We start from the raw sequence: 14,851 nt of genomic DNA on the forward strand, positions 1-14,851 counted from the left end.
TGATATACATTGTATGGTTTCTTTTTAAAAAATTCAAAACTGGCCAAAACAAATTTATGGTGAAGGTAGTAGTGATTATGGGAACAGAAAGCAGGGGTCATGACCAGGAAATAGTATAAGGAAGGCTTCCGAGGTGCTGGGAAAGTTCTGTTTCTTGATCTGAGTAGTGGTTATACTAGTGGGAGTTCAGATAACTCACATAAGTCATAAGTTTATAGTTAAACTTACGACTTATACACTTTTCTCTGTGTTATAACTTATTAAAAAAGCTAAGACAAAAGCCTTATTTAGTTCATTAAGATCAGCAGTTGGCAAAGAATTACTGAATATTATTTTAGACACCTACAAAGTTCAAGGAAGTGTCTTAGGTGATCAAAGATTCCAAGTCCATTCCACTATCAAATATATATATTTTTCTTATTAGTCATCCATATTATACACATCAGTGTATACATGTCAATCCCAATCTCCCAGTTCATCACACCACTCCCGCCCCACACCACTTACCCCCTTGGTGTCCATATGTTTTTTCTCTGCTTCTCTGTCTCAATTTCTGCTCAGCAAACTGGATCATCTGTACCATTTTCTAGGTTCCACATATATGCGTTAATATACAATATTTGTTTTTCTCTTTCTGACTTCACTCTGTATGACAGTCTCTAGATCCACGTTTCAACAAATGACCCAATTTCGTTCCTTTTTATGGCTGAGTAATATTTCATTGTATATATGTACCACATCTTCTTTATCCATTCGTCTGTCGATGGGCATTTAGGTTGCTTCCATGACCTGGCTATTGTAAATAGTGCTGCAATGAACATTGGGGTGCATGTGTCTTTGAATCATGGTTTTCTCTGGCTATATGCCCGGGAGTGGGATTGCTGGGTCATGTGGTAATTCTATTTTTAGTTTCTTGAGGAACCTCCATACTGTTCTCAATAGTGGCTGTATCAATTTACATTCCCACCAACAGTGTAGGAGGGTTCCCTTTTCTCCACACCCTCTCCAGCATTTGTTGTATGTAGATTTTTTGATGATGGCCATAACAAGTGTGAGGTGATACCTCATTGTAGTTTTGATTTGCATTCTCTAATAATTAGTGATATTGAGCATCTTTTCATGTGCTTTTTAGCCATCTGTATGTCTTCTTTGGAGAAATGTCTATTTAGATCTTCTGCCCATTTGTTGATTGGGTTGTTTGTTTTTTTGATATTAGGCTGCATGAGCGGTTTGTATATTTTGGAGATTAATCCCTTGTCAGTCACTTTGTTTGCAAATATTTTCTCCCATTCTGTGGGTTTTCTTTTAGTTTTATTGATGATTTCCTTTGCTGTTCAAAAGCTTTTAAGTTTCATTAGGTCCCATTTGTTTTTATTTTCATTACTCTTGGAGGAGGATCAAAAAAGATCTTGCTGCAGTTTATGTCAGTGTTCTGCATATGTTTTCCTCTAAGAGTTTTATAGTATCTGGTCTTACATTTAAGTCTTTAATCCATTTTGAGTTTATTTTTGTGTATGGTGTTAGGGAATGTGCTAATTTCATTCTTTTACATGTAGCTGTCCAGTTTCCCCAGCACCTCTTATTGAACAGACTGTCTTTTCTCCAGTATATAGTCTTGCCTCCTTTGTCGTAGATTAGGTGACCATGGGTATGTGAGTTTATCTCTGGGCTTTCTATACTGTTCCATTAATCTATATTTCTGTTTCTGTGCCAGTACCATACTGTTTTGATTACTGTAGCTTTGTAGTATAGTCTGAAGTCAGGGAGCCTGATTCCTCCAGCTCCGTTTTTCTTTCTCAAGATTGCCTTGGCTATTCAGGATCTTTTGTGTCTCCATACAAATTGTAACATTTTCTTGTTCTAATTCTGTGAAAAATGCTATTGATAATTTGATAGGGATTGCATCGAATCTGTGGATTACTTTGGGTAGTATAGTCATTTTGACAATATTGATTCTTCCAATCCAAGAACATGGTATATCTTTCCATCTGTTTGTGTCATCTTTGATTTCTTTCATCAATATCTTATAGTTTTCTGAGTACAGGTCTTTTGCCTCCTGAGTACAGGTATTTTATGCGGTGGTAGATGCGATTGTTTCCCTAATTTCTCTTTCTGATCTTTAATTGTTAATGTATAGGAATGCAAGAAATATCTGTGTATTAATTTTATATCCTACAACTTTACCAAATTCATTGATGAGCTCTAGTAGTTTTCTGGTAGCATCTTTAGGATTTTCTATGTATAGTATCATGTCATCTGCAAACAGTGATAGTTTTACTTCTTTTCCTATTTGGATTCCTTTTATTTCTTTTTCTTCTCTGATTGCCATGCCTAGGACTTTTAAATCTATGTTGAATAAAAGTGGAGACAGTGGACATCCTTGTCTTGTTCTTGATCTTAGAGGAAGTGCTTTCAGTTTTTCACCATTGAGAATGATGTTTGCTGTGGGTTTGTTGTATATGGCCTTTACTATGTTGAGATATGCTTCCTCTGTGTCCACTTTCTGGAGAGTTTGTATCATAGATGAGTGTTGATTTTTGTCAGAAGCTTTTTCTGCATCTATTGAGATGGTCATATGGTTTTTATTCAGTTTGTTAATGTTGTGTATCACATTGATTTATGTATGTTGAAGAATCCTTATATCCCTGGGATAAATCCCACTTGATCATTGTGTATGATTGTTTTAATGTGTTGTTGCATTTAGTTTACTAGTATTTTGTTGAGGATTTTTGCATCTATATTCATCAGTGATATTGGCCTGTAATTTTCTTTTTTTGTGATATCTTTGTCTGTTTTTGGTATCAGGGTGATGGTGGCCTTGTAGAATGAGCTTGGGGGTTGTTACTTTCTCTGCAAGTTTGAGAAGGATAGGTGTTAACCCTTCTCTAAATGTTTGACAGAATTTGCCTGTGAAGCCATCTGGTCCTGGACTTTTGTTTGTTGGAAGTTTTAAAATCACTGTTTTAATTTCAGTACTTGTGATTGATGTGTTCATATTTTCTATTTCTTCCTGGTTCAGTCTTGGAAGCTTGTATCTTTTTGAGAATTTGTCCATTTCTTCTAGGTTGTCCATTTTATTGGCATATAGTTGCTTGTAGTTAAACAATGAACTCTTTATTATATTTGGAATCCCCTTAGTTATATGTTGATTATTATTATTATTTTACAATTAGACAACAGTTCATTGCAGCACGATTTAAAAAATCTATTTCTTTTCTCATTGCTCTTTTTTTTAATGTTTTAATATTCTTCATTTTTAGAGCAGTTAAAGGTTCATAGCAATATTGAACAGAAGGTTTTGAGATTTCCATTTACCTCCTGCCCCCCCCACACATAACCCGCCCATCATCATCCCCCACGAGAGTAGTAAATTTTTGCAGCTGATGAACCTACATTGATACATCATTATTATCCAAAGTCCCATAGTTTATATTAGGTTTCACTCTTGGTGCTGCACATTCTATGGTTTTGAAAAAATACACAAAGACAGGTATCCACCATTATAGTATCCTACAGAATATTTTCACTGCCAGAAAAATCTTCTCTGCTTTGCCTATTCTTCCCTCCCTCCGCACAACCCCTGGCAACCCATTTAATCTTTTTACTATCTCTATAGTTTTGCTTTTTCCAGAATGTCATATAGTTGAAGTCATACAGATTATTATTTTCAGATTAGCTTCTTTCACTTAATAATAGACATTTAAGTTTCCTTCATGCCTTTTTGTCTCACTGATCTTTGATGCCTCCTCTATCATTTATTGCATTCATGCATTTATGAGGCCCTGAATCTCAATTGCCTCTTTTGTTTCATCAATCTATTCCCCCTACCAGTTCCATTTAATTAGACCGAGGTAGGATAGTATAGTGTTATCTATACAACCACTCTAAAAGGATGTTTTGAAGATTAAAGATATGATATTAGATGAAGAATAAATAGCTTGGCTCATTTAACAAGTAGTCAATGAATGTTAACTCTTAAGGCAATGATGATTTAGATATCCCCTACCTCCCTGCCCACCACTCTCCCCCAAAAAATATTCCAGTAGGACTGCAATAAATCTATAAGTTAATTTTGAGGGAAACCAACAATACTCAATGTCCCCATCCAGAAACTTGGTATTTCTGTTTATTCAAGTTTTACTTCTGTTTTTGTAGATTTACTAATGTTTTCTTCTTAAAGGTTCTGTGTGTGTTTTTGGTACAGCTATTTTTAGGTATTTTGCTTTTTGTTAATATGAATGGGATTTTTTTTTCGTTACTTTTTAAATGAGTTGTTACTGGTAGTTATGTAGCCTTTTAGCATCTGTTGGGCTTTTTTCTTTCTCATTCTACTTACAGAGTATCAGATATTTGAATGTTTTGCTCCTCTGTTTCTTTGCTTGTGTTATTATCTCCTTTTTTTCTTTCTGAAGATTATGATTGCCATCGCCCTTTTTTAAAATTAATTAATTAATTTGGCTGCGTTGGGTCTTAGTTGTGGCACGTGGGATCTTTGCAGCATGCAGGATCTTTAGTTGTGGCATGCAGGATCTTTGTTATAGTACGTGGGATCTTTAGTTGTGGTATGCAGGATCTTTAGTGTGGCATGCAGGATCTTTTGTTATTGCGTGCGGACTTCTCAGTTGTGGCGCACGGGCTCTAGAGTGCGTGGGCTGAGTAGTTGGGGTACGCAGGCTGAGTTGCCCCACGGCATGTGGGATCTTAGTTCCCTGACAAGGGATGGAACCCACGTCCCCTGCATTGGAAGGTGGAGTCTTAACCACTGGATCACCAGGGAAGTCCCACCATTGCTCTTTCATTGAAATGTTCTTTGGTTCCTTTTTTCCCTGAATTTTGTCATTTAGATAAAAACAGATGACATAGCAAGAATTTACCAGCCTAAGCGTTACGCTTTGTCACCCAAGACAACAATAACCTTGGCACATCTACTTGCTGCCCGTGAAGATCTATCCAAGATCATCAGGACAAGTAGTGGCTCCAGCCGGGAGAAGACAGCATGTGCCATTAATAAGGTTGGTCTTTCTTTCAGTAACAGCGGATAATGAATTTATAATATCCTTGTTTGATGTTTTTACAGATTTAATCCATTTTTCTTTTAATCCTAGTGAACTCCTAGAAAAGAGAGTGGTGGAGGGCCTTCAGTCAATTTAGGCTTAGTAATGTTTTCTGTGTGCATGTTTGTTTGAATTTCTGTATTCATAAATTAAACCACAGTTTTATCTGAATTAGAGGAATTAAGAATTATTTTTATGAATAGCATTAGCAAGAATTATTTGCCTTCTTTCCAATAATGTAATCATTTTTTGTCAGTAAAAATCTGTAGGAGTCATTTCGGGTACTCACATATTCCTTAGATCCTTGGTGTAAAGGGAGGAGTCCATGCTTTGGGTTCACATCCTAGCTCTATCATTTACTTAGAGCAGTCACCTTGGGCAAGTTGCGGAATCTCTTGGAGGTTCCATTTCCTGATTCAGAGTATAGATCCATTGCTCTGACAGTAGTCTTAAATAAGCTCAGAGTCTGAATTTTTTACTTTATGACATTAGCGTTAACAAACTAATTTAGAATGTTTATATTAGCTTGATTAGCATATACTTACTCTTTATTTAGATAGATCACTCTATGACAAACTACTACAAAAGAGCAAGAAATCAGAAGTAAGGCATTTGGGTAATTTTAAAACATCGTTTCTCACTCAATGCAGTGAGAAAGGTATCCTGTATCAAGGGATAGCTGTATGTAAAGTCAGTTTGCTAATTATTGCTAAGTTAGGCACCAGTGTTTGGGCCTTCCTGCTTCCATTTTAGACCTACCTCCTCTCTTCTTAAAGTGTTCTGTCTTTAAATATGTTACTTAATGTCTTGCATCAGGTTATAAGCTAGTCTTGATGGATCAAGAGTTCTATTTCTTTAAGTGACATTACCCATCTCTTTTCTGAGTTTGTAATTTATAGTCTGGTTATTTGAGGGCAATCTTATGAGATCTTGGAACAGCGTCCCTGTATATCCACCCACATAGCATGTTTGGTGGAGAGACCAATGAAGATAACAACCAAGAAAAAAGCTACTGATATTTTTTGGATTTGGTAATTAGGATGTTATTGCTGACTTTTAAAAGAAAGTTTGCTTCTTCGAACCTTGTCCCACAGTGAGGATGTTGTACTTTTTGTCTTTCATTTATGACATAAAGTAGTAAAACATTATTTTGATTAGAGAATCAAAGGAAGTAGAACACAACTGATTCATAGATCATTTTAGTTGAGGCACTTCTGGTTTACCTTCTTTCCTGAAAGAGACTAGCAGGAAGCTATTTGCTTCCTGTTGGTCTCTGTACACAGGCATATAAAGTAGTTCCTTTCTACAGAAAGTTGGGGACTTAAAGCAAACTCTTCCTTGGTTTATCCTTCAAAGCATTATAAAGCATGGTTAAGGAAGTGTATCAAGTCTCTCTTTTCTCTATAATATAGTAACTAGTATCATTGAAAGTTAGCTTAATTTCTCATAAAAAAGGAATAGTTCAGGCTTCCCTGGTGGCGCAGTGGTTGAGAGTCCGCCTCCCGATGCAGGGGACATGGGTTTGTGCCCCGGTCCGGGAAGATCCCACATGCCGTGGAGCGGCTGGGCCCGTGAGCCATGGCCGCTGAGGCTGCGCATCCGGAGCCTGTGCTCCACAATGGGAGAGGCCACAACAGTGAGAGGCCCGTGTACCGCAAAAAAAAAAAAAAAAAAAAGGAATAGTTCATTGAAAATCCTTGTATCTCTTTACAGTGATAACCTTGGATTATAGCCATTATGTTCATCTCTGACTGCATTATACCCACATGTTATCATATATACTTCATACTCTGTTGAAATAAAATGTGCTCAGAAATAGTCTTTTATTGGATAATCTATTACCAAACCAATGGCAATAGAAAGTCCAGAGTTGTTGCATAAACGGATATGAAGTCAATTAATGTAAGGTATGTATTTTGTAAATGTTTTGCTAAAAAAATTTCTTAGTGTGATGGGTACTACATTTGTTATAAAATTTGCTAAACAAATTTAAACAAGTCCTTAAGTTTCAGAAATATTCCCCCACATTGCTTAAAAATAACAGCACATTGTGAGGAATTTGTCACACATCACATTTGTATTTTCAATATTAATTCATACTGCTGTGTCTGATACTTTCATGTCCTTAAATACTTGACTTCTGTTTCTTTATTAGAACAATAACTTCAATATTGCTTGTATCCTTTATGTAAATTTTAACTTTTAAAATATTGGAAACTGAAAGAAGATATTTCTTTACACAGGTGCTGATGGGAAGGGTGCCTGACAGGGGAGGACGGCCGAATGAAATTGAACCACCACCCCCTGAAATGCCCCCTTGGCAAAAGAGACAAGAAGGCGGCGGAAGGGGTGGTTGGGGTGGTGGAGGTGGAGGTAGAGGAGGTGGTGGGAGTGGAAGAGGCGGTTGGGGAGGGGGAGGGGGAGGGGGGTGGGGTGGAGGTGGAGGAGGGGGTGGTAGAGGAGGAGGTTTCCAAGGCAGGGGAGATTATGGTGGAAGAGGGGGCTATGGAGGAAGAGGGGGCTATGGAGGAAGAGGTTATGGAGATCCATATGGAGGAGGTGGAGGAGGTGGTGGTGGATATAGAAGATATTAAAAGCTAAGCATTTAGATAGCAGGCTTACTTCTTAATAGATACATTAGGCATAGTGTTCTAAATAACTACTTGAATGTCATCTTTGAAGTAAACACCATGTTAGATTCCCTGATGATATCATTCTTGAATTGGGTTTAGTATGTAAAGAGCATTGTTTTATACTACTATTTGATCTCTTAGACAAAGTGATGATTTTTTCTGTATTCTGTGTACTCTTGAGCATGTTATGTCTTTTTAAAAAACAAAAAAAAACGAGCAAAAATTATTTTTAAAAGTGTAAATATATTATTACCATCAAACTTGGAAAATAGAAAGTATTTTATTGTCATGATTGAATTTAGATTGTTACCTGTATTTTATTCAGGTCTGAAACACATAAATGACCCCACTTGTAGTGGAAAGGAATATAGACTATTGCCTCATCTGTATTCCTGTGGCTGTGTTTTGTGTTTGTTAATCCTACTTTACAAAATAGGGAAAGGGGCTGATTGATAGTTGTGTTCAGGAGGAAGATTTCTTGACTTTTTCTTTCTTTTATATGAGCAATTCCTCTGGCCAGGTTTGTGTTAAAATTCCATTAATTGAAGCTGAAGTCTGGTTTTTGCTATGCATATTTGATTTATTTTCCAACTGGATTTGAAATCTATATGGTTTTGTTTGACAGCAGAATTAAAGACTGAGGTCAGAATTACTCTAAAGGGACAAAGACATGTACTAATTTTACATGGTGGTGTGAAAAATATTTCTGTAAATTGGTTTCTTCATCATTTGTGCCATCACTTTAGGTCTCCGAATATTAAAAGGCAGGCTGCACTGTGCTACACAGGATTAGGACACTCATATCCAGTTTCAGTAGATCAGAGGCAGGGCCAGGGTATCCCGTGGTAATTCTGATTCTCAGCTAGATTTGGGAAACAAAGGGTTGGGGAATGATTAAATGTGGTTTGGTGTTTGGAGCAGTCGAAGGCTTGAGAATCAGGAGTTGTGAATTCAAATCATGGCATTAGTCCAGGGGTGCTATGGGTTGAAATGGCCATAGCTCTCAAGGATTAATTTGTCCTCATTTGTCAAATAAGGAATGTGATACTTGTACCTTCTCAGGTTATTTTATAAAGACCTAAGTACAAGTCCAATTTGTTGAGAATTTATAAAGGCCTGTTGTGAATGGTTTAAGAGGTGGCCCAAGTAATGCATTTTTCTCTTAGTGTAGAGAGAGAAAAAGATAGTCACATAAATGTTTTCAATCCCACTTTAAAATCTGTAGGCTCCTGGTCAACTCTTGTGCATAACAACTTTCTGTGGTCTAACCAACTCAACAGATAGAAGGCTGAGTACCTGTGGACAAATGGTATTTGATATTTGGCAGTGTTATTCTTGTTGTTGTTTTGTTTTACAGTAAACCCTGTGGAGAAATCTAAAATAATGTTAAACCTTCACATATTGTGTACACCGCAGTCTTGGCCATGTATTTTTCAAGCTAACCCTTTGAGGAAATTTGTTCAGGATAGGAAAACATAAATTTTTTTGGTTATTCTTAAGCTTAGATTTTAAAAAAATTTTACATGTAATGAAGAGACTTAATTTCATTTGTGATAGTTGAAGAAAAGCCTTTCCATATAAGGAAACACTTTTATCAGTAGCTATGAACTCTGAAAAATAAATAATTTTAAAAAATATATACGCAAAGACCACTGGAGTAAAATATTTCAAAAAAGTTATTACTTAAACTGTTCATTTAAAACCTTTACATTTCTGCTTCATTTCTTTTCAGGAACTTTAGTTGCTGATACAGGATGGGTTTACAACTACTTTCAGCTTCTTTTATTACTAAAGGTTTATGGCTAATAATGGTAGAAACATTAGTTTATTAATTTCTGTAAGATTTCTTTGTACCTTCATAGGAGTGCTGTTGGGTTATCTGCTACTCACTGTAAATCTTATCCAAGTTTAGCACTTGCTCCTGGAATCTTGTTGGAGCCGGAACCACTCTTATTTACACATTCCTATAAACTTCACTTGAATGAAAAGCTGAGTGGTCTAGAACCTAATATCTTATTCTTTCCTGTGAGGTAGGATTTTCATGAAAATCTTCTTTCAGTAAAAATTTCTTTCATAGAAAAGTTTGCTAAGCAATATCTAGAATAGCAATAAGGCAATTTGGGGCCTTAATGTGAAAGGCCATAATGTGAAAATGCTTTTATAAATTGAATGCAATACAAATGCAGAGTATGATGAATGGCACTCCACTGCTTCCTAAAATCTAACACCTTCTTCTGTGCCACCTCTTCATCATTCTTTTTTGCCTAGTTCTTAATCTTATTTTTTCCTACTACCTCATTTTCCCTCCCCTTTTTTCTTCTCCCTGCCTTGGTCTATCCTGTGGTATCTAATAGCACCTATAGACATGATCTTACTGGGAGTTTCTGGATTAAAGAAGTAACTGACCTGTTACCTGGATTTGTCCATCCATACATAATTACCACAACATTACACATAAGCTCTCGGTAAAAGAAGAGATGAAGTATTTCCTTTTAACCTGTTCCCTTGTGTTCTGCAGATCAGGGAAATCTTGCCTCACTAAACAGAAAAAAACATCTTAAACCAAAAAGCATTTAATTACCTTTATGTGTGTCAAAAGAAGGTATGATAACCCCCAAAATATTTGTGATGGAGAATGTTCTGAGGAATGATACAATCTATACCTTGTAAGGGGCACAGGGTAGAGAGATTTGGAGTGGGAATTGTGGGTGGAGGAGAGGGTAGGTAGTTTAATCTCTCTTCTAGGGCCAAGTTGTCAGTGTGACTTCATTGTTTTGTATGAAGGACTATGAAATGCCAAAATGATAAATATACCACATCCAAGTGTACCAGAATACATTCCACCATGGAATTTGAGTGATTGGAATATGTCCCTGTTCTCCCCCCACAACCCCCTTCATTGGTCTAGTTAAACAAAAGTTGGCTGATCATTAAGGAAAAATCACAGCTATCTCTAATCACTCTAGACAATCATGAGCATAAATGAATTGCTCTGGGTGATCTGTCCACTAGATTGAACCATCCTCTACCAATTCCATCCATAGCTTCAAAGTTTCTCTTCTTTACTTGCTAGTTTTCTTAGATAGAACTGTGGAATTAAAGCTGAAAGCCACAGGAATGACAACCTCAGATTTGTCTCCTTCAGTGTTAAGTATCTGTAGATATAATATTTGGGGATCACTGTAAGTCATTATGCAATAAGATGGGAAAAGGTTGAATATTTCTATATGTTACTACTTCATGTTATAGAAAGATTTAGAAAAATGTATACTGAATAATTAGTTGCTTTGCTTTTCCTTTCAGGAAGACTCAGTTTGGTTTGGTTAACAGAAGTAGGGAGTGGTCTCAGCTGTCGATTATAGTAAAAATTCAGGTGAGGCTTCTATATGTTCATGAACTAGAAGAAACACAGGACATCTATGCCGTAGGGATCCTAATGTCTTTTATCATACAAATATTACACAAAGAAAACTTAGGTATCAAAAAAAAAAACACCTTTACAATCTGTACATTTGTTTTTTCCTTGCAGTTCTTTTACATTATACATCTTTAAACAGAAATTCACATTTGGCCAGTAAAACAGCAAATCAATTACCAAAGAAAATAAGAAATGACACTGTTGTTAACAAGATTTGTCCTTGTTTCAGCAGATAAATATGTGCCCAAATTTATTTCAAGTTGATACAAGACACAAATTTGTATCCTAGGCTTGATGAACAAAAAATTTGTTTCATATTATTTCTGTAGATTTCATTAATCCCATGTAGTTCAGAGCAAATAATATTAATTTATACACTATACTTATTTGGCCCTTGCTAGACTGTAAAGACTTGTGGTGAAACTACTGCTTCCTATCCATTTCAGTGATAAATTCTGGAATGCTTGAGACTTTCTAGCCATGTTAATTTGACTAATTAAGGAGACTGTGACCTTTTGAATTCCTCTAGATCACAAATTATTTACATAGAAACTAACCTGGGCTCTGTATTTTGGATCCTGGGTAACAAGAATGAAAAAAATTTAATTGTGTTTCATAACTATGCTTAAAGAAATTGCATTGTACCGTCTTTGGTCAGAGGAAAAGAATAGGTGAAGAATATGAATTTTAAGGATGATTATAAACTCATATTTGTTCCACATAAGGTAAATAAGTAGCAAAGTACTTCTTATAGGATTATATACCAAGTGGTGGACCTAAGCAGCCCTGCCATGGGGATTTCTGAGTTTGGATTTAGAAAAAGGTAGATTTGTGTGTAAAGTGATTCCTTAAATCACTAACTGAAAGCTAGTCACTAGCTTTTTCACTAAAGCTCAGTTCAGTACAAGGAGGTGTGCAAATGGGAACTGGTCTTTCATCAAAGAAACTTCTTAAATGATATGGATTCTCCAAGGAAGCTTATACTATATATATAATTTGTTTCTGATTAAGACTTGGTGTTGTTGGCTTTAGGTTTGGAACTTTTGGTTGCTGAGATTATATGCTTGGCAGTTGGTCAACTTGTGTATGAACTTTAAGTCAGCTTGGTGTCAGGCTTTCCAAGCATGGAAGGTAAGTTCTCCCCACCAAAAGAAAATGATCATATGAATTTTTTTTAGAGAAATAAAGAGTCTGACAAAGAAATTTGTGAATAGTTGCCCAGATAATTAAATGAGCCCATTTATCATTAACCTTAACAGAAAACTCACAGGACTCTTGTGATTTTGCCAAACAATACAATTTACATTCTGAGCAATTTCTTGATCTTGTAGCAAACTGAACTTCGTGAATTTGTGTACATGACCAAAAGTCGTTTAACTCACACATTTTACTAAGGAAGAAACAGAATTCCAAGCCACATGCATGACTGATGTTGTATATACATAATATGTACATATGTACATGCTGTCAGCTGTTATTGAAGCCTCTGATCCAATTAGCTTATTTCTAAATAGTATTAATAGTGAAGACAGTACAAGCTCAAATTCAGTTCAGAAACTTCAAGAAAAAAAAATAGGATGGCATATGAGAGTTAAACATTTTTAAAAAGCCATAAATTCTTCATTCTATCCAGTGTAGATTATATGAGGGACAAACATCATGTTTGCGTTATGTTTGTTTTAGCTAATTAGCCAGCCATGTGTGAGGTGCTAATAGCCACATTTCCAGGTACTTAACTTGGCTACTTCTTTTATGACTCAGACTAAAACTATGAGTTGACCTGTAATTGGATGATGTCATGTTGTTTAATAGTCCCTTCCTGCTCTCCCCAAATTTATGGCTGCATCTCTAGAAGTTCTCTTCTAAGTAGATATCCTCATGTGTGTTAGAACGTAGTGAGGAAGAAGGGGAAAAGGCAAATTGATTAGATCTGAGGTAGTGAAGTGGGAACCAGATTTGTAAAGAATGCTGAAATACAGAGGAAGCGGTTCTACTTTTGGAATGTGAGTATTTTTCCACTATAAGCAAGCTTTGGATGGAACAAAATAAATGCCTCAGGAAAAAATGGGAAGGAAACAAATTCATTTTCCAGGGATTTTAGTTCTAAGGAAGAAGCAGCTGGGCAGGCCACATAGAAGCTATCTTGTCAGAAAACTATAGTCATGTTTTTTATCATGCTTTTGATATTAGTCCCGGTGGTGGGGGGGTAAATTCTGGTATGAATGGCAAATACTTTGCATTCTTCAGCTTTCCTCCCTTTGATTCAACTGGCTGGAAGAGAAAACCATACCACACAGTTGGAATCTTTTAAGTAACAGAAGAGTAACCAGCTTTCCTTCTTTAAAGTACCCTTTTGAAAGCCAGTCAGTCTAAGGTTTCCCAGGTCTTTGTGTTAAGAGTTTTAGGAAATGAGATCTCTGATACACTCTGCAGTTTGTGCTGCTTGAGTTTCTGGGCTAAGAACAGTCACCCTGCTCCATCTGAGCCAAGACATGATTGCTTCTTGCAAGCTGGAGGGTTTCTATCTTCTTCTGTGCATATTTCAGTTGGATCTTTAGAGCATTATTATCTGCTTTCAGGGTGTTTATTTCCTTTAAAAAAAAAAAGAATGAGGTATGTTAATAAAGCAGCAACGAATGGCAAATCAGTTACAGTACTGGGAGTACTACACTTGATTGGCATCTATTCACTGTGGCTGAGAATTAAAAAGTGTTTTCAAGGCATGTATTTTGCCCTGAATAAAAAATAACACATTAAATATCAAATGAGCATGTGTAAACAACAATTAGTTTTGTTACATCAAAGATGTGAGTGGCTAGCAGGCAGAATAAACCATTCCTGGGCAATAGATGAATAATGAGAAAATCTTTGAATATTGTGTAACAGACCTAAACTTGGCAGAAATAGTCTTGGTCAGGTCTGAGGTATGAAAGCAGTGACTTGGAATTCTATAATATGTGATATTATAGTTCACATGCGATATTACATATATAATCATATTACATATTTTCTCCTCCAAATCATTGAAAACTAACAGACTCTTGAGAAAGATAAGAATTTTATCCCATCCCCGTAAACTGGGATTTATTTAATTTGCAGTGATTTAGTTATAGAGGCAGCTGTTGATTTCCAGTGTTGTAAGTGGCAGAATTTCATTCTTTGTTTATGGCTGAGTAATATTCCATTGCATGTATGTATATGCATATATATATACATACATCTTCTTTATCAATTCATCTGTTGATGGACACTTAAGTTGCTTCTATATCTTGGCTATTGTAAATAATGGTAAGAACATTGGGGTGTGTGTATCTTTCTGAATTAAGTGTTTTCATTTTCTTTGGATATATACCCAGGAGTGGAATTGCTGGATCATATAGTAGTTTTTTTCAGTCTTTTGAGAAATCTCCTAGTGTTTTCCATATTGGCTGCACCAATTTTCATTCCCCCCAGCAGTGCACGAGGGTTCCCTTTTCTGAACATCCTCATGAGCACTTGTTATCTTGTGTTCTTGATGATAGCCATCCTAATAGGTGTGAGATGATATCTCATTGTGGTTTTTTTTTTTCTTTTTTTTGCGGTACAGGGGCCTCTTACTGCTGTGGCCTCTCCCGTTGCGGAGCACAGGCTCCGGACGCGCAGGCTTAGCGGCCATGGCTCATGGGCCCAGCCGCTCCGCGGCATGTGGGATCTTCCCAGACTGGGGCACAAACCCACGTCCCCTGCATCGGCAGGCAGACTCTCAA

At 36.4% G+C, this 14,851-nt stretch overlaps 2 protein-coding genes across 14 annotated transcripts in view; one reads left to right on the forward strand and one right to left on the reverse strand.

The window, feature by feature from the left end:
• The window catches only part of FAM98B (family with sequence similarity 98 member B), a 33,759-nt gene extending 25,683 nt beyond the window's left edge, over positions 1-8,076 (forward strand). The window contains exons 7-8 of the mRNA XM_004332305.4: positions 4,845-5,012; positions 7,298-8,076. Coding sequence (XP_004332353.1) covers positions 4,845-5,012; positions 7,298-7,648 — 519 coding nt within the window. The 3' untranslated portion in view covers positions 7,649-8,076. The remainder of the gene's footprint in view (positions 1-4,844; positions 5,013-7,297) is intronic.
• A 3,036-nt stretch (positions 8,077-11,112) lies between these two features.
• The window catches only part of RASGRP1 (RAS guanyl releasing protein 1), a 1,027,205-nt gene continuing 1,023,466 nt past the window's right edge, over positions 11,113-14,851 (reverse strand). For all 13 annotated transcript variants that reach the window (XM_073800719.1, XM_073800720.1, XM_073800725.1 and 10 more), the window contains one exon: positions 11,113-13,696. In XM_073800719.1, coding sequence (XP_073656820.1) covers positions 13,562-13,696 — 135 coding nt within the window. In that variant the 3' untranslated portion in view covers positions 11,113-13,561. The remainder of the gene's footprint in view (positions 13,697-14,851) is intronic.

Source organism: Tursiops truncatus, chromosome 2 (genome assembly GCF_011762595.2).
Source record: "Tursiops truncatus isolate mTurTru1 chromosome 2, mTurTru1.mat.Y, whole genome shotgun sequence".
Classification (NCBI taxonomy): domain Eukaryota; kingdom Metazoa; phylum Chordata; class Mammalia; order Artiodactyla; family Delphinidae; genus Tursiops; species Tursiops truncatus.